General features: G+C 57.1%; 1 protein-coding gene across 1 annotated transcript in view; it reads left to right on the top strand.

Annotated features, from left to right (window-relative positions):
* Nucleotides 1-15,413, top strand: part of ZNF653 (zinc finger protein 653) — a 28,987-nt gene extending 13,574 nt beyond the window's left edge. The window contains exons 8-9 of the mRNA XM_075581938.1: nucleotides 564-663; nucleotides 15,150-15,413. Coding sequence (XP_075438053.1) covers nucleotides 564-663; nucleotides 15,150-15,327 — 278 coding nt within the window. The 3' untranslated portion in view covers nucleotides 15,328-15,413. The remainder of the gene's footprint in view (nucleotides 1-563; nucleotides 664-15,149) is intronic.
* Nucleotides 15,414-19,459: the final 4,046 nt, after the last annotated feature.

Here is a 19,459-nt window from a genome sequence, read left to right as displayed (position 1 = left end):
ACAGGGATACAGAGCCTGGCACCTCTAGGGTTGGACACAGGGATACGGAGCCTGGCACCTCTAGGGCAGGACACAGGGATACACATCCTGGCACCTTTAGGGTTGGACACAGGGATACAGAGCCTGGCACCTCTAGGGCAGGACACAGGGATACAGAGCCTGGCACCTCTAGGGCAGGACACAGGGTTACAGAGCCTGGCACCTCTAGGACAGGACACAGGGATACAGAGCCTGATACCTCTAGGGCAGGACACAGGGATACAGAGCCTGGCACCTCTAGGGCAGGACACAGGGATACAGAGCCTGGCACCTCTAGGGCTGGACACAGGAATACAGAGCCTGGCACCTCTAGGGCTGGGCACAGGGATACACAACCTGGCACCTCTAGGGCAGGACACAGGGATACAGAGCCTGGCACCTCTAGGGCAGGGCACAGGGATACAGAGCCTGGCACCTCTAGGGCAGGGCACAGGGATACAGAGCCTGGCACCTCTAGGGCTGGGCACAGGGTCTCACACAGAGGCTGGTACCTCTAGGACTAGTGACTTTTCCTCTCTCCCGAGATGTTCGTGAATTTATCTGTGAAACGTGCGGGAAATCATTCAAAAGGAAAAATCACCTGGAGGTTCACAGGAGAACTCACACCGGGGAGACCCCCCTACAGTAAGAGACCCCCTACAGTGTGTGTGAGACCCCCTAGTGTGTGTGAGACCCCCTACAGTAAGAGACCCCCTACAGTGTGTGTGAGACCCCCTACAGTGTGTGTGAGACCCCCTACAGTGTGTGTGAGACCCCCTACAGTGTGTGTGAGACCCCCTACAGTAAGAGACCCCCTACAGTGTGTGTGAGACCCCCTACAGTAAGAGACCCCCTACAGTGTGTGTGAGACCCCCTACAGTGTGTGTGAGACCCCCTAGTGTGTGTGAGACCCCCTACAGTGTGTGTGAGAGCCCCTACAGTAAGAGACCCCCTACAGTGTGTGTGAGACCCCCTACAGTGTGTGTGAGACCCCCTACAGTGTGTGTGAGACCCCCTACAGTGTATGTGAGACCCCCTACAGTGTGTGTGTGAGACCCCCCTACAGTAAGAGACCCCCTACAGTGTGTGTGAGACCCCCTACAGTAAGAGACCCCCTACAGTGTGTGTGAGACCCCCTACAGTAAGAGACCCCCTACAGTGTGTGTGAGACCCCCTACAGTAAGAGACCCCCTACAGTGTGTGTGAGACCCCCTACATTAAGAGACCCCCTACAGTAAGATACCCCCTACAGTGTGTGTGAGACCCCCCTACAGTGTGTGTGAGACCCCCCTACAGTGTGTGTGAGACCCCCTACAGTGTGTGTGAGACCCCCCTACAATGTGTGTGAGACCCCTACAGTGTGTGTGAGACCCCCCTACAGTGTGTGTGAGACCCCTACAGGGTGTGTGAGACCCCCCTACAGTGTGTGTGAGACCGCCCTACAGTGTGTGTGAGACCGCCCTACAGTGTGTGTGAGACCCCCCTACAGTGTGTGTGAGACCCCCCTACAATGTGTGTGAGACCGCCCTACAGTGTGTGTGAGACCCCCCTACAGTGTGTGTGAGACCCCCCTACAGTGTGTGTGAGACCCCCCTACAGTGTGTGTGAGACCGCCCTACAGTGTGTGTGAGACCCCCTACAGTGTGTGTGAGACCCCCCTACAGTGTGTGTGAGACCGCCCTACAGTGTGTGTGAGACCCCCTACAGTGTGTGTGAGATCCCCTACAGTGTGTGTGAGACCCCCCTACAGTGTGTGTGAGACCCCCTACAGTGTGTGTGAGACCCCCCTACAGTAAGAGACCCTCTACAGTCTGTGTGAGACCCCCTACAGTGTGTGTGAGACACCCTATAGTGTGTGTGAGACCCCTTTACAGTGTGTGTGAGACCCCCCTACAGTAAGAGACCCCCTACAGTGTGTGTGTGAGACCCCCTAGTGTGTGTGAGACCTCCTACAGTGTGTGTGAGACCCCCTACAGTGTGTGTGAGACCCCCCTACAGTAAGAGACCCCCTACAGTGTGTGTGAGACCCCCTACAGTAAGAGACCCCCTACAGTGTGTGTGAGACCCCCCTACAGTGTGTGTGAGACCCCCTACAGTGTGTGTGAGACCCCCCTACAGTGTGTGTGAGACCCCTACAGTGTGTGTGAGACCCCCCTACAGTGTGTGTGAGACCCCTACAGGGTGTGTGAGACCCCCCTACAGTGTGTGTGAGACCCCCCTACAGTGTGTGTGAGACCGCCCTACAGTGTGTGTGAGATCCCCTACAGTGTGTGTGAGACCCCCCTACAGTGTGTGTGAGACCCCCTACAGTGTGTGTGAGACCCCCCTACAGTAAGAGACCCCCTACAGTCTGTGTGAGACCCCCTACAGTGTGTGTGAGACCCCCTATAGTGTGTGTGAGACCCCCCTACAGTGTGTGTGAGACCCCCCTACAGTAAGAGACCCCCTACAGTGTGTGTGTGAGACCCCCTAGTGTGTGTGAGACCTCCTACAGTGTGTGTGAGACACCCTACAGTGTGTGTGAGACCCCCTACAGTGTGTGTGAGACCCCCCTACAGTGTGTGTGAGATCCCCTACAGTGTGTGTGAGACCCCCTACAGTGTGTGTGGGAGACCCCCTACAGTGTGTGTGAGACCCCCCTACAGTAAGAGACCCCCTACAGTGTGTGTGAGACCCTCCTACAGTAAGAGACCCCCTACAGTGTATGTGAGACCCCCTAGTGTGTGTGAGACCCCCCTACAGTGTGTGTGAGACCCCCCTACAGTGTGTGTGAGACCCCCCTACAGTGTGTGTGAGACCCCCTACAGTGTGTGTGAGACCCCCTACAGTGTGTGTGAGACCCCCCTACAGTAAGAGACCCCCTACAGTGTGTGTGAGGGGGGAGGCTGGCACTGCCGCTGTGTATACATGTCATGGTGTAGTAGTGTATGAGTGGAGAGGCTGGCACTGCCGCTGCCCGCGCTGTGTATACATGTCACGGTGTAGCAGTGTGTGAGGGGAGAGGCTGGCACTGCCGCTGTGTGTACATTTCACGGTGTAGCAGTGTGTGTGAGGGGGGAGGCTGGCACTGCCGCTGTGTGTACATGTCACGGTGTAGCAGTGTGTGTGAGGGTGGAGGTTGGCACTGCCGCTGTGTATACATGTCACGGTGTAATAGTGTGTGTGAGGGGAGAGGCTGGCACTGCCGCTGCCCGCGCTGTGTATACATGTCACGGTGTAGCAGTGTGTGAGGGGAGAGGCTGGCACTGCCGCTGTGTATACATGTCACGGTGTAGTAGTGTGTGTGAGGGGGGAGGCTGGCACTGCCGCTGCGTATACATGTCACGGTGTAGCAGTGTGTGAGGGGAGAGGCTGGCACTGCCGCTGTGTATACATGTCACGGTGTAGTAGTGTGTGTGAGGGGGGAGGCTGGCACTGCGCTGCGTGTACATGTCACGGTGTAGCAGTGTGTGTGAGGGGGGAGGTTGGCACTGCCGCTGCGTGTACATGTCACGGTGTATTAGTGTGTGTGAGGGTGGAGGTTGGCACTGCTGCTGTGTGTACATGTCACGGTGTAGCAGTGTGTGTGAGGGGGGAGGCTGGCACTGCCGCTGTGTATACATGTCACGGTGTAGTAGTGTGTGTGAGGGGGGAGGCTGGCACTGCCGCTGCGTGTACATGTCACGGTGTAGTAGTGTGTGTGAGGGTGGAGGTTGGCACTGCCGCTGTGTATACATGTCACGGTGTAGCAGTGTGTGTGAGGGGGGAGGTTGGCACTGCCGCTGTGTGTACATGTCACGGTGTAGTAGTGTGTGTGAGGGTGGAGGTTGGCACTGCCGCTGTGTATACATGTCACGGTGTAGCAGTGTGTGTGAGGGGGGAGGTTGGCACTGCCGCTGTGTGTACATGTCACGGTGTAGTAGTGTGTGTGAGGGTGGAGGTTGGCACTGCCGCTGTGTGTACATGTCACGGTGTAGCAGTGTGTGTGAGGGTGGAGGCTGGCACTGCCGCTGTGTGTACATGTCACGGTGTAGTAGTGTGTGTGAGGGGGAGGCTGGCACTGCCGCTGTGTGTACATGTCACGGTGTAGCAGTGTGTGTGAGGGTGGAGGTTGGCACTGCCGCTGTGTATACATGTCACGGTGTAGCAGTGTGTGTGAGGGGGGAGGCTGGCACTGCCGCTGCGTATACATGTCACGGTGTAGCAGTGTGTGTGAGGGGGGAGGCTGGCACTGCCGCTGCGTGTACATGTCACGGTGTAGTAGTGTGTGTGAGCGGGGAGGCTGGCACTGCCGCTGTGTATACATGTCACGGTGTAGTAGTGTGTGTGAGGGGAGAGGCTGGCACTGCCGCTGCGTATACATGTCACGGTGTAGCAGTGTGTGTGAGGGGAGAGGCTGGCACTGCCGCTGTGTGTACATGTCACGGTGTAGTAGTGTGTGTGAGGGGGGAGGCTGGCACTGCCGCTGTGTGTACATGTCACGGTGTAGTAGTGTGTGTGAGGGGGGAGGCTGGCACTGCCGCTGCGTATACATGTCACGGTGTAGTAGTGTGTGTGAGGGGGGAGGCTGGCACTGCCGCTGTGTGTACATGTCACGGTGTGTAATAGTGTGTGTGAGGGGGGAGGCTGGCACTGCCGCTGTGTATACATGTCACGGTGTAGCAGTGTGTGTGAGGGGAGGCTGGCACTGCCGCTGTGTATACATGTCACGGTGTAGCAGTGTGTGTGAGGGGAGAGGCTGGCACTGCCGCTGTGTATACATGTCACGGTGTAGCAGTGTGTGTGAGGGGGGAGGCTGGCACTGCCGCTGCGTATACATGTCACGGTGTAGCAGTGTGTGTGAAGGGGGAGGCTGGCACTGCCGCTGTGTGTACATGTCACGGTGTATTAGTGTGTGTGAGGGGGGAGGCTGGCACTGCCGCTGCGTGTACATGTCACGGTGTAGTAGTGTGTGTGAGGGTGGAGGTTGGCACTGCCGCTGTGTGTACATGTCACGGTGTAGCAGTGTGCGTGAGGGTGGAGGCTGGCACTGCCGCTGTGTGTACATGTCACGGTGTAGTAGTGTGTGTGAGGGTGGAGGTTGGCACTGCCGCTGTGTGTACATGTCACGGTGTATTAGTGTGTGAGGGGGGAGGCTGGCACTGCCGCTGTGTATACATGTCACGGTGTAGCAGTGTGTGTGAGGGAGGAGAGGCTGGCACTGCCGCTGTGTATACATGTCACGGTGTAGCAGTGTGTGTGAGGGGGGAGGCTGGCACTGCCGCTGTGTATACATGTCACGGTGTAGCAGTGTGTGTGAAGGGGGAGGCTGGCACTGCCGCTGTGTATACATGTCACGGTGTAGCAGTGTGTGTGAAGGGGGAGGCTGGCACTGCCGCTGTGTATACATGTCACGGTGTAGCAGTGTGTGTGAAGGGGGAGGCTGGCACTGCCGCTGCGTATACATGTCACGGTGTAGCAGTGTGTGTGAGGGAGAGGCTGGCACTGCCGCTGTGTATACATGTCACGGTGTCGCAGTGTGTGTGAAGGGGGGAGAGGCTGGCACTGCCGCTGTGTATACATGTCACGGTGTAGTAGTGTGTGTGAGGGTGGAGGTTGGCACTTCGCTGTGTGTACATGTCACGGTGTAGGAGTGTGTGTGAGGGGGAGGCTGGCACTGCCGCTGTGTATACATGTCACGGTGTCGTAGTGTGTGTGAGGGGAGAGGCTGGCACTGCCGCTGTGTATACATGTCACGGTGTAGTAGTGTGTGTGAGGGGGGAGGCTGGCACTGCCGCTGTGTGTACATGTCACGGTGTAGTAGTGTGTGTGAGGGGGGAGGCTGGCACTGCCGCTGTGTGTACATGTCACGGTGTAGTAGTGTGTGTGAGGGGGGAGGCTGGCACTGCCGCTGCGTATACATGTCACGGTGTAGTAGTGTGTGTGAGGGGGGAGGCTGGCACTGCCGCTGTGTGTACATGTCACGGTGTGTAATAGTGTGTGTGAGGGGGGAGGCTGGCACTGCCGCTGTGTATACATGTCACGGTGTAGCAGTGTGTGTGAGGGGAGGCTGGCACTGCCGCTGTGTATACATGTCACGGTGTAGCAGTGTGTGTGAGGGGAGAGGCTGGCACTGCCGCTGTGTATACATGTCACGGTGTAGCAGTGTGTGTGAGGGGGGAGGCTGGCACTGCCGCTGCGTATACATGTCACGGTGTAGCAGTGTGTGTGAAGGGGGAGGCTGGCACTGCCGCTGTGTGTACATGTCACGGTGTATTAGTGTGTGTGAGGGGGGAGGCTGGCACTGCCGCTGCGTGTACATGTCACGGTGTAGTAGTGTGTGTGAGGGTGGAGGTTGGCACTGCCGCTGTGTGTACATGTCACGGTGTAGCAGTGTGCGTGAGGGTGGAGGCTGGCACTGCCGCTGTGTGTACATGTCACGGTGTAGTAGTGTGTGTGAGGGTGGAGGTTGGCACTGCCGCTGTGTGTACATGTCACGGTGTATTAGTGTGTGAGGGGGGAGGCTGGCACTGCCGCTGTGTATACATGTCACGGTGTAGCAGTGTGTGTGAGGGAGGAGAGGCTGGCACTGCCGCTGTGTATACATGTCACGGTGTAGCAGTGTGTGTGAGGGGGGAGGCTGGCACTGCCGCTGTGTATACATGTCACGGTGTAGCAGTGTGTGTGAAGGGGGAGGCTGGCACTGCCGCTGTGTATACATGTCACGGTGTAGCAGTGTGTGTGAAGGGGGAGGCTGGCACTGCCGCTGTGTATACATGTCACGGTGTAGCAGTGTGTGTGAAGGGGGAGGCTGGCACTGCCGCTGCGTATACATGTCACGGTGTAGCAGTGTGTGTGAGGGAGAGGCTGGCACTGCCGCTGTGTATACATGTCACGGTGTCGCAGTGTGTGTGAAGGGGGGAGAGGCTGGCACTGCCGCTGTGTATACATGTCACGGTGTAGTAGTGTGTGTGAGGGTGGAGGTTGGCACTTCGCTGTGTGTACATGTCACGGTGTAGGAGTGTGTGTGAGGGGGAGGCTGGCACTGCCGCTGTGTGTACATGTCACGGTGTAGCAGTGTGTGTGAGGGTGGAGGCTGGCACTGCCGCTGTGTGTACATGTCACGGTGTAGTAGTGTGTGTGAGGGTGGAGGTTGGCACTGCCGCTGTGTGTACATGTCACGGTGTATTAGTGTGTGAGGGGGGAGGCTGGCACTGCCGCTGTGTATACATGTCACGGTGTAGCAGTGTGTGTGAGGGAGGAGAGGCTGGCACTGCCGCTGTGTATACATGTCACGGTGTAGCAGTGTGTGTGAGGGGGGAGGCTGGCACTGCCGCTGTGTATACATGTCACGGTGTAGCAGTGTGTGTGAAGGGGGAGGCTGGCACTGCCGCTGTGTATACATGTCACGGTGTAGCAGTGTGTGTGAAGGGGGAGGCTGGCACTGCCGCTGTGTATACATGTCACGGTGTAGCAGTGTGTGTGAAGGGGGAGGCTGGCACTGCCGCTGCGTATACATGTCACGGTGTAGCAGTGTGTGTGAGGGAGAGGCTGGCACTGCCGCTGTGTATACATGTCACGGTGTCGCAGTGTGTGTGAAGGGGGGAGAGGCTGGCACTGCCGCTGTGTATACATGTCACGGTGTAGTAGTGTGTGTGAGGGTGGAGGTTGGCACTTCGCTGTGTGTACATGTCACGGTGTAGCAGTGTGTGTGAGGGGGAGGCTGGCACTGCCGCTGCGTGTACATGTCACGGTGTAGCAGTGTGTGTGAGGGAGAGGCTGGCACTGCCGCTGTGTATACATGTCACGGTGTCGCAGTGTGTGTGAAGGGGGGAGAGGCTGGCACTGCCGCTGTGTATACATGTCACGGTGTAGAAGTGTGTGTGAGGAGGGAGGCTGGCACTGCGCTGCGTGTACATGTCACGGTGTAGCAGTGTGTGTGAGGGAGAGGCTGGCACTGCCGCTGTGTATACATGTCACGGTGTCGCAGTGTGTGTGAAGGGGGGAGAGGCTGGCACTGCTGCTGTGTATACATGTCACGGTGTAGCAGTGTGTGTGAAGGGGGGAGAGGCTGGCACTGCCGCTGCGTATACATGTCACGGTGTAGCAGTGTGTGTGAGGGGGGAGGCTGGCACTGCCGCTGTGTGTACATGTCACGGTGTAGCAGTGTGTGTGAGGGGGGAGGCTGGCACTGCCGCTGTGTGTACATGTCACGGTGTATTAGTGTGTGTGAGGGGGGAGGCTGGCACTGCCGCTGTGTGTACATGTCACGGTGTAGTAGTGTGTGTGAGGGGGAGGCTGGCACTGCCGCTGCGTGTACATGTCACGGTGTAGCGGTGTGTGTGAAGGGGGGAGAGGCTGGCACTGCCGCTGTGTATACATGTCACGGTGTAGCGGTGTGTGTGAGGGGGGAGGCTGGCACTGCCGCTGTGTATACATGTCACGGTGTAGCAGTGTGTGTGAGGGAGAGGCTGGCACTGCCGCTGTGTATACATGTCACGGTGTCGCAGTGTGTGTGAAGGGGGAGGCTGGCACTGCCGCTGTGTATACATGTCACGGTGTAGCAGTGTGTGTGAAGGGGGAGGCTGGCATTGCCGCTGCGTATACAAGTCACGGTGTAGCAGTGTGTGTGAGGGGGGAGAGGCTGGCACTGCCGCTGTGTATACATGTCACGGTGTAGCAGTGTGTGTGAAGGGGGAGGCTGGCACTGCCGCTGTGTATACATGTCACGGTGTAGCAGTGTGTGTGAGGGGGGAGGCTGGCACTGCCGCTGTGTATACATGTCACGGTGTAGCAGTGTGTGTGAGGGGAGAGGCTGGCACTGCCGCTGCCCGCGCTGTGTATACATGTCACGGTGTAGCAGTGTGTGTGAGGGGGGAGGCTGGCACTGCCGCTGCGTATACATGTCACGGTGTATTAGTGTGTGTGAGGGGGAGGCTGGCACTGCCGCTGTGTATACATGTCACGGTGTAGCAGTGTGTGTGAGGGGGGAGGCTGGCACTGCCGCTGTGTATACATGTCACGGTGTAGCAGTGTGTGTGAAGGGGGAGGCTGGCACTGCCGCTGTGTATACATGTCACGGTGTAGCAGTGTGTGTGAAGGGGGAGGCTGGCACTGCCGCTGTGTATACATGTCACGGTGTAGCAGTGTGTGTGAGGGGGGAGGTTGGCACTGCCGCTGTGTATACATGTCACGGTGTATTAGTGTGTGTGAGGGGGGAGGCTGGCACTGCCGCTGTGTATACATGTCACGGTGTCGTAGTGTGTGTGAAGGGGGGAGAGGCTGGCACTGCCGCTGCGTATACATGTCACGGTGTATTAGTGTGTGTGAGGGGGAGGCTGGCACTGCCGCTGTGTATACATGTCACGGTGTAGGAGTGTGTGTGAGGGGGGAGGTTGGCACTGCCGCTGTGTATACATGTCACGGTGTAGCAGTGTGTGTGAGGGGGGAGGCTGGCACTGCCGCTGTGTATACATGTCACGGTGTAGCAGTGTATGTGAAGGGGGAGGCTGGCACTGCCGCTGTGTATACATGTCACGGTGTAGCAGTGTGTGTGAAGGGGGAGGCTGGCACTGCCGCTGTGTATACATGTCACGGTGTAGCAGTGTGTGTGAAGGGGGAGGCTGGCACTGCCGCTGCGTATACATGTCACGGTGTAGCAGTGTGTGTGAGGGAGAGGCTGGCACTGCCGCTGTGTATACATGTCACGGTGTCGCAGTGTGTGTGAAGGGGGGAGAGGCTGGCACTGCCGCTGTGTATACATGTCACGGTGTAGTAGTGTGTGTGAGGGTGGAGGTTGGCACTTCGCTGTGTGTACATGTCACGGTGTAGGAGTGTGTGTGAGGGGGAGGCTGGCACTGCCGCTGTGTGTACATGTCACGGTGTAGCAGTGTGTGTGAGGGTGGAGGCTGGCACTGCCGCTGTGTGTACATGTCACGGTGTAGTAGTGTGTGTGAGGGTGGAGGTTGGCACTGCCGCTGTGTGTACATGTCACGGTGTATTAGTGTGTGAGGGGGGAGGCTGGCACTGCCGCTGTGTATACATGTCACGGTGTAGCAGTGTGTGTGAGGGAGGAGAGGCTGGCACTGCCGCTGTGTATACATGTCACGGTGTAGCAGTGTGTGTGAGGGGGGAGGCTGGCACTGCCGCTGTGTATACATGTCACGGTGTAGCAGTGTGTGTGAAGGGGGAGGCTGGCACTGCCGCTGTGTATACATGTCACGGTGTAGCAGTGTGTGTGAAGGGGGAGGCTGGCACTGCCGCTGTGTATACATGTCACGGTGTAGCAGTGTGTGTGAAGGGGGAGGCTGGCACTGCCGCTGCGTATACATGTCACGGTGTAGCAGTGTGTGTGAGGGAGAGGCTGGCACTGCCGCTGTGTATACATGTCACGGTGTCGCAGTGTGTGTGAAGGGGGGAGAGGCTGGCACTGCCGCTGTGTATACATGTCACGGTGTAGTAGTGTGTGTGAGGGTGGAGGTTGGCACTTCGCTGTGTGTACATGTCACGGTGTAGCAGTGTGTGTGAGGGGGAGGCTGGCACTGCCGCTGCGTGTACATGTCACGGTGTAGCAGTGTGTGTGAGGGAGAGGCTGGCACTGCCGCTGTGTATACATGTCACGGTGTCGCAGTGTGTGTGAAGGGGGGAGAGGCTGGCACTGCCGCTGTGTATACATGTCACGGTGTAGAAGTGTGTGTGAGGAGGGAGGCTGGCACTGCGCTGCGTGTACATGTCACGGTGTAGCAGTGTGTGTGAGGGAGAGGCTGGCACTGCCGCTGTGTATACATGTCACGGTGTCGCAGTGTGTGTGAAGGGGGGAGAGGCTGGCACTGCTGCTGTGTATACATGTCACGGTGTAGCAGTGTGTGTGAAGGGGGGAGAGGCTGGCACTGCCGCTGCGTATACATGTCACGGTGTAGCAGTGTGTGTGAGGGGGGAGGCTGGCACTGCCGCTGTGTGTACATGTCACGGTGTAGCAGTGTGTGTGAGGGGGGAGGCTGGCACTGCCGCTGTGTGTACATGTCACGGTGTATTAGTGTGTGTGAGGGGGGAGGCTGGCACTGCCGCTGTGTGTACATGTCACGGTGTAGTAGTGTGTGTGAGGGGGAGGCTGGCACTGCCGCTGCGTGTACATGTCACGGTGTAGCGGTGTGTGTGAAGGGGGGAGAGGCTGGCACTGCCGCTGTGTATACATGTCACGGTGTAGCGGTGTGTGTGAGGGGGGAGGCTGGCACTGCCGCTGTGTATACATGTCACGGTGTAGCAGTGTGTGTGAGGGAGAGGCTGGCACTGCCGCTGTGTATACATGTCACGGTGTCGCAGTGTGTGTGAAGGGGGAGGCTGGCACTGCCGCTGTGTATACATGTCACGGTGTAGCAGTGTGTGTGAAGGGGGAGGCTGGCATTGCCGCTGCGTATACAAGTCACGGTGTAGCAGTGTGTGTGAGGGGGGAGAGGCTGGCACTGCCGCTGTGTATACATGTCACGGTGTAGCAGTGTGTGTGAAGGGGGAGGCTGGCACTGCCGCTGTGTATACATGTCACGGTGTAGCAGTGTGTGTGAGGGGGGAGGCTGGCACTGCCGCTGTGTATACATGTCACGGTGTAGCAGTGTGTGTGAGGGGAGAGGCTGGCACTGCCGCTGCCCGCGCTGTGTATACATGTCACGGTGTAGCAGTGTGTGTGAGGGGGGAGGCTGGCACTGCCGCTGCGTATACATGTCACGGTGTATTAGTGTGTGTGAGGGGGAGGCTGGCACTGCCGCTGTGTATACATGTCACGGTGTAGCAGTGTGTGTGAGGGGGGAGGCTGGCACTGCCGCTGTGTATACATGTCACGGTGTAGCAGTGTGTGTGAAGGGGGAGGCTGGCACTGCCGCTGTGTATACATGTCACGGTGTAGCAGTGTGTGTGAAGGGGGAGGCTGGCACTGCCGCTGTGTATACATGTCACGGTGTAGCAGTGTGTGTGAGGGGGGAGGTTGGCACTGCCGCTGTGTATACATGTCACGGTGTATTAGTGTGTGTGAGGGGGGAGGCTGGCACTGCCGCTGTGTATACATGTCACGGTGTCGTAGTGTGTGTGAAGGGGGGAGAGGCTGGCACTGCCGCTGCGTATACATGTCACGGTGTAGTAGTGTGTGTGAGGGGGAGGCTGGCACTGCCGCTGTGTATACATGTCACGGTGTAGGAGTGTGTGTGAGGGGGGAGGTTGGCACTGCCGCTGTGTATACATGTCACGGTGTAGCAGTGTGTGTGAGGGGGGAGGCTGGCGCTGCCGCTGCGTATACATGTCACGGTGTATTAGTGTGTGTGAGGGGGGAGGCTGGCACTGCCGCTGTGTGTACATGTCACGGTGTAGTAGTGTGTGTGAGGGGGAGGCTGGCACTGCCGCTGTGTATACATGTCACGGTGTAGCAGTGTGTGTGAGGGGGGAGGCTGGCACTGCCGCTGCGTATACAAGTCACGGTGTATTAGTGTGTGTGAGGGGGGAGAGGCTGTCACTGCCGCTGTGTATACATGTCACGGTGTAGTAGTGTGTGTGAGGGGAGAGGCTGGCACTGCCGCTGCGTGTACATGTCACGGTGTAGCAGTGTGTGTGAGGGGGGAGAGGCTGTCACTGCCGCTGTGTGTACATGTCACAGTGTAGCAGTGTGTGTGAGGGGGGAGGCTGGCACTGCTGCTGTGCATACATGTCACGGTGTAGTAGTGTGTGTGAAGGGGGAGGCTGGTACTGCCGCTGTGTATATATGTCACGGTGTAGCAGTGTGTGTGAGGGGGGAGACTGGCACTGCCGCTGCGTGTACATGTCACGGTGTCGCAGTGTGTGTGAGGGGGAGGCTGGCACTGCCGCTGTGTATACATGTCACGGTGTAGTAGTGTGTGTGAGGGGGAGGCTGGCACTGCCGCTGTGTATACATGTCACGGTGTAGTAGTGTGTGTGAGGGGAGAGGCTGGCACTGCCGCTGTGTATACATGTCACGGTGTAGTAGTGTGTGAGGGGGGAGGCTGGCACTGCCGCTGTGTATACATGTCATGGTGTGTGAGGGGAGGCTGGCACTGCTGCTGTGTATACATGTCACGGTGTAGCAGTGTGTGTGATGGGGGAGGCTGGCACTGCCGCTGTGTATACATGTCACGGTGTAGCAGTGTGTGTGAGGGGGAGGCTGGCACTGCCGCTGTGTATACATGTCACGGTGTAGCAGTGTGTGTGAGGGGGAGGCTGGCACTGCCGCTGTGTATACATGTCACGGTGTAGCAGTGTGTGTGGGGGGAGGCTGGCACTGCTGCTGTGTATACATGTCACGGTGTAGCAGTGTGTGTGATGGGGGAGGCTGGCACTGCCGCTGTGTATACATGTCACGGTGTAGCAGTGTGTGTGAGGGGGAGGCTGGCACTGCCGCTGTGTATACATGTCACGGTGTAGCAGTGTGTGTGAGGGGGGAGGCTGGCACTGCCGCTGTGTATACATGTCACGGTGTAGCAGTGTGTGTGGGGGGAGGCTGGCACTGCCGCTGCGTGTACATGTCACGGTGTAGTAGTGTGTGTGAGGGGGGAGGCTGGCACTGCCGCTGTGTGTACATGTCACGGTGTAGCAGTGTGTGTGAGGGTGGAGGTTGGCACTGCCGCTGTGTGTACATGTCACGGTGTCGCAGTGTGTGTGAGGGGGGAGGCTGGCACTGCCGCTGCGTGTACATGTCACGGTGTAGTAGTGTGTGTGAGTGGGGAGGCTGGCACTGCCGCTGTGTATACATGTCACGGTGTCGCAGTGTGTGTGAGGGGGGAGGCTGGCACTGCCGCTGTGTATACATGTCACGGTGTAGTAGTGTGTGTGAGGGGGGAGGCTGGCACTGCGCTGCGTGTACATGTCACGGTGTAGTAGTGTGTGTGAGTGGGGAGGCTGGCACTGCCGCTGTGTATACATGTCACGGTGTAGTAGTGTGTGTGAGGGGAGGCTGGCACTGCCGCTGCGTGTACATGTCACGGTGTAGTAGTGTGTGTGAGTGGGGAGGCTGGCACTGCCGCTGTGTATACATGTCACGGTGTCGCAGTGTGTGTGAGGGGGGAGGCTGGCACTGCCGCTGTGTATACATGTCACGGTGTAGTAGTGTGTGTGAGGGGGGAGGCTGGCACTGCGCTGCGTGTACATGTCACGGTGTAGAAGTGTGTGTGAGGGGGGAGGCTGGCACTGGCGCTGCGTGTACATGTCACGGTGTAGCAGTGTGTGTGAGGGGGGAGGCTGGCACTGCCGCTGCGTATACATGTCACGGTGTAGCAGTGTGTGTGAGGGGGGAGGCTGGCACTGCCGCTGCGTGTACATGTCACGGTGTAGCAGTGTGTGTGAGGGGGGAGGCTGGCACTGCCGCTGTGTATACATGTCACGGTGTAGCAGTGTGTGTGAAGGGGGAGGCTGGCACTGCCGCTGTGTATACATGTCACGGTGTAGTAGTGTGTGTGAAGGGGGAGGCTGGCACTGCCGCTGCCCGCACTGTACCTGTGCTGTGTATACATGGCATGGTGTAGTAGTGTGTGAGGGGGAGGCTGGCATTGCCGCTGCCCGCGCTGTACCTGTGCTGTGTATACATGGCATGGTGTAGTAGTGTGTGTGAGGGGGAGGCTGGCACTGCCGCTGCCCGCGCTGTACCTGTGCTGTGTATACATGGCATGGTGTAGTAGTGTGTGTGTGAGGGGAGGCTGGCACTGCCGCTGCCCGCGCTGTACCTGTGCTGTGTATACATGGCATGGTGTAGTAGTGTGTGTGAGGGGGAGGCTGGCACTGCCGCTGCCCGCGCTGTACCTGTGCTGTGTATACATGGCATGGTGTAGTAGTGTGTGTGAGGGGTAGGCTGGCACGGCCGCTGCCCGCGCTGTACCTGCGCTGTGTATACATGGTGTAGTAGTGTGTGTGAGGGAGAGGCTGGCACTGCCGCTGCCCGCGCTGTACCTGTGCTGTGTATACATGTCACGGTGTATTAGTGTGTGAGGGGGGAGGCTGGCACTGCCGCTACGTGTACATGTCACGGTGTGTAATAGTGTGTGTGAGGGGGGAGGCTGGCACTGCGCTGTGTATACATGTCACGGTGTAGTAGTGTGTGTGAGGGGGGAGGCTGGCACTGCCGCTGCGTGTACATGTCACGGTGTAGCAGTGCGTGACTTGCTCTCTCTCGCCCCCCGGAGGTGTGAGGTGTGCGGGTACCAGTGTAAGCAGCGTGCGTCCCTGAACTGGCACATGAAGAAGCACACGTCGGACGTGGGGTTCAGCTTCTCCTGCGAGACGTGCGGGAAACTGTTCGAGAAGAGCGACAGCGTCAAGTTCCACAAACTCAAGAGCCACCCGGAGGGCAGAGCCACGTGAGGGTCCGGCAGGGAAACGTGGCAGGCTGGGGGGGGGGATCCTGCAGAGCCACGTGAGGGGCAGACAGGGAAACGTGGAAGGCTGGGGGGGGATCCTGCAGTGCCACGTGAGGGGCAGGCAGGGAAACGTGGCAGGCTGGGGGGGATCCTGCAGAGCCACGTGAGGGGCAGGCAGGGAAACGTGGCAGGCTGGGGGGGGATCCTGCAAAGCCACGTGAGGGTCCGGCAGGGAAACGTGGAAGGCTGGGAGGGGGATCCTGCAGAGCAAAGTGAGGGTCCGGCAAGGAAGCGTGGCAGGCTGGAGGGGATCCTGCAGAGCCACGTGAGGGTCCAGCAGGGAAGCGTGGCAGGCTGGGGGGGATCCTGCAGAGCACTGCGTACATGTAAGGGGCCCCCGTCTGGGGAGATGGGCAGAGAGCCTGTAACCCCTGCAGTTCCACGTAAGGGTCAGGCAGGGAAACGTGGCAGGCTGGGGGGGATCCTGCAGAGCCACGTGAGGGTCTGGCAAGGAAGCGTGGCAGTCTGGGGGGGATCCTGCAGAGCCACGTGAGGGTCCAGCAGGGAAGCGTGGCAGGCTGGGGGGGATCCTGCAGAACGTGAGAGTCCGGCAGGGAAACGTGGCAGGCTGGGGGAGGGGGATCCTGCAGAGACACGTGAGGGTCTGGCAAGGAAGCGTGGCAGTCTGGGGGGGATCCTGCAGAGCCACGTGAGGGTCCGGCAGGGAAATGTGGCAGGCTGGGGGGGATCCTGCAGAACGTGAGAGTCCGGCAGGGAAACGTGGCAGGCTGGGGGAGGGGGATCCTGCAGAGACACGTGAGGGTCTGGCAAGGAAGCGTGGCAGGCTGGGGGGGATCCTGCAGAGCCACGTGAGGGTCCAGCAGGGAAGCGTGGCAGGCTGGGGGGGATCCTGCAGAGCCACGTGAGGGTCCGGCAGGGAAATGTGGCAGGCTGGGGGGGATCCTGCAGAACGTGAGAGTCCGGCAGGGAAACGTGGCAGGCTGGGGGAGGGGGATCCTGCAGAGACACGTGAGGGTCCGGCAGGGAAATGTGGCAGGCTGGGGGGGATCCTGCAGAACGTGAGAGTCCGGCAGGGAAACGTGGCAGGCTGGGGGAGGGGGATCCTGCAGAGACACGTGAGGGGCCGGCAGGGAAACGTGGCAGGCTGGGGGGGATCCTGCAGAGCACTGCGTACATGTAAGGGGCCCCCGTCTGGGGAGATGGGCAGAGAGCCTGTAACCCCTGCAGTGCAGGGAGCGGATACCCACCGAGTCTCCAAAGCACGGGAGTGAGGCATGATGGGAGTCTATCCCCTTGTCCCCCACGCACACGCACACGCACGCCGACACACACACACACACACACGCCGACAAACACCTATACCTACACACACCTATACCTACACACACACCTATACCTACACACACACACCTATACCTACGCACACTCACACACACACACCGGCACACATGCCTATACCTACACACACACCTCTACCTACACGCACACACACCTATACCCACACACACACCTATACCTACACACACACCTATACCTACACGCACACACAGCTATACCTACACACACACCTATACCCACACACACACCTATACCTACACGCACACACACCTATACCCACACACACACCTATACCTACACACACACCTATACCTACACACACACCTATACCTACACGCACACACAGCTATACCTACACACACACCTATACCTACACGCACACACAGCTATACCTACACACACACCTATACCTACACACACACCTATACCTACACACACACCTATACCTACACACACACCTATACCTACACGCGCACACCTATACCCACCCACACACACACCTATACCTACACGCACACCTATACCTACACGCGCACACACCTATACCTACACACACACCTATACCCACCCACACACACACATATATCTACACACACACCTATACCTACACACACACCTATACCTACACACACACCTATACCTATACCTACACACACTCACACACCTATACCTACGCACACTCACACACACACACCGGCACACATGCCTATACCTACACACACACCTCTACCTACACGCACACACACCTATACCCACACACACACCTATACCTACACACACACCTATACCTACACGCACACACAGCTATACCTACACACACACCTATACCTACACGCACACACACCTATACCCACACACACACCTATACCTACACGCACACACAGCTATACCTACACACACACCTATACCTACACGCACACACACCTATACCTACACACACACCTACACACAGGAGCGGGAGACGCTGGGTCAGCGCGTTATCGATGAGGTGGTCAGACGGCGGCGTTCTCGTCTCCGGACGCGCGTTTCACCCGGAGGATCCGATTTTGAACTCAAACTGTGACCTGAAACTTTCTAGTTATCTGAGTGTCTCTGATTATATTACAAGTTTCACACATTAACCAGCTTCCCCGGAAACACTGCGATTTGTCGCTTAAAGCAGCAATACTACATTCCCCCTTTTAAAATAAAAATAAATCTGATTTGTATACGTAAGGCCTGTGACAATGTGCAATTCTACAAGCTTCCCAAAACTGGCAATCGCTTGGTGTTCCCGCTATAGATCTGTCACCATCCTGATTGTGTGCCTAACGAAATGGCCGCCTTTCCGTTTCCATCAATCCTTCAATCAGCGTAACTCTGCAGCTACAGTGTGTCCTGATATCACGAAGGTCACGTTGCCTATTGTTGCAGCTTGCGGCTCAAACTGCGGGGGTGGGGGGGGGGGGGACATTGGCAACAAAGTATCACAAACAGCAAAGTGTTGCAAAGCTCTTGCACTGACGGGGAGGTGGGGAGCTAAAACATGGCTGCAGAAAATCAAACAAATGCTTTAACACTCATTAATAATGGCATTAAGAGCTGAATCATAACAAGTTCAAAAAAAAAATAACCAGTGACTATTATCTAAAACGACAGAACTGATTAAGTGACATCAATGTGGTTAACATCAGTGGATGGCCTACCTCGTGCGTCATTATATAGCAGTACTGTACAGAACAGGCCTACAACTGTGCACATTATCACAGGGACGGAGCGAGCAATATACAAGATCTGATGGAAAAACCACGGGGGTCTCTTCCTGAGTTTCCGCGGGGAAAAGGTATTAACGACGCGGTTTTATTTTTTATTTTTAATACACGGTTTGGTTTTCGTCCCTTTGGCGGTTTAAGTCTGTGGAGAAATTTTGATTGGAAAAAATAAATAAAAAAAAATATTTTTATTAATTGATTCCTTTTTTATTATGATCCTGTGTCTTCAAATGCCATTTTTTCCCCCCAATAGGTATCTATGGTGACTCCTGAGACCCGTACAAGCCCCTCTAACGTAGATAATAAACGTTACTAGTGTGTGGGGGGTTTCAAATTGTTATTTAAGTAGGCCCAAAGCCTGCATTAAAGTGTCCACACTCCGGCTTATTCTCACACGCTCCGTCCCCGGGCAGGAGATAAGATGGTTTCTAATTCTAGGTAAGGCTTCAAAGAGACTCCTCAGTGAAGCTGTCTTAGTGTCAGCTCCTCTGAGAAGGGTCATTGAAATCTCATGTTATCATATGGGTGCAGATCCAAAGATGCGTTCAATCCGGGCTCATAACATGACATTACCTCAATCAGGAGCGGGCGTCCCAAAGTCCTCTCATTAGCACAGGCGTATCGGGGCGTTATTGTAGCATAATGTTGGGTTATCTCTAATATCTCAAAACATCCAGGGGGAGCATGTGGAGGAACAAGAGAACAAAATACACAAATATAAGTGCAGACGTAATGCAGTAGGTGAAATAATTAGGCAGTGTCTTGGCTCGTATAGTTGTTCTACTCACAGGGCTAAAGAGTAAATAAATGCAGTTGGCAAATTGGGTTGCCACCCTTGAAGGTAGCTATGCACCGGACCCCCTAACGATTCTCCGTCAGCAAATACGCATGTATAAGGAGAGAGAAAAAATGTGCTAATAGGTTAAAAGCATATATCACACAATGTGAATTGGAGGTATCCCGAACAGCGCGTTTCGCCCAGCTACCAGGAACTGTTCTCGGCTTCATCAGGAGTATACTGAAGCC

The sequence above is a fragment of the Ascaphus truei genome, unplaced genomic scaffold (assembly GCF_040206685.1).
Source record: "Ascaphus truei isolate aAscTru1 unplaced genomic scaffold, aAscTru1.hap1 HAP1_SCAFFOLD_1719, whole genome shotgun sequence".
Lineage (NCBI taxonomy): Eukaryota > Metazoa > Chordata > Amphibia > Anura > Ascaphidae > Ascaphus > Ascaphus truei.
This window is presented reverse-complemented; position numbering and strand designations above follow the sequence as displayed.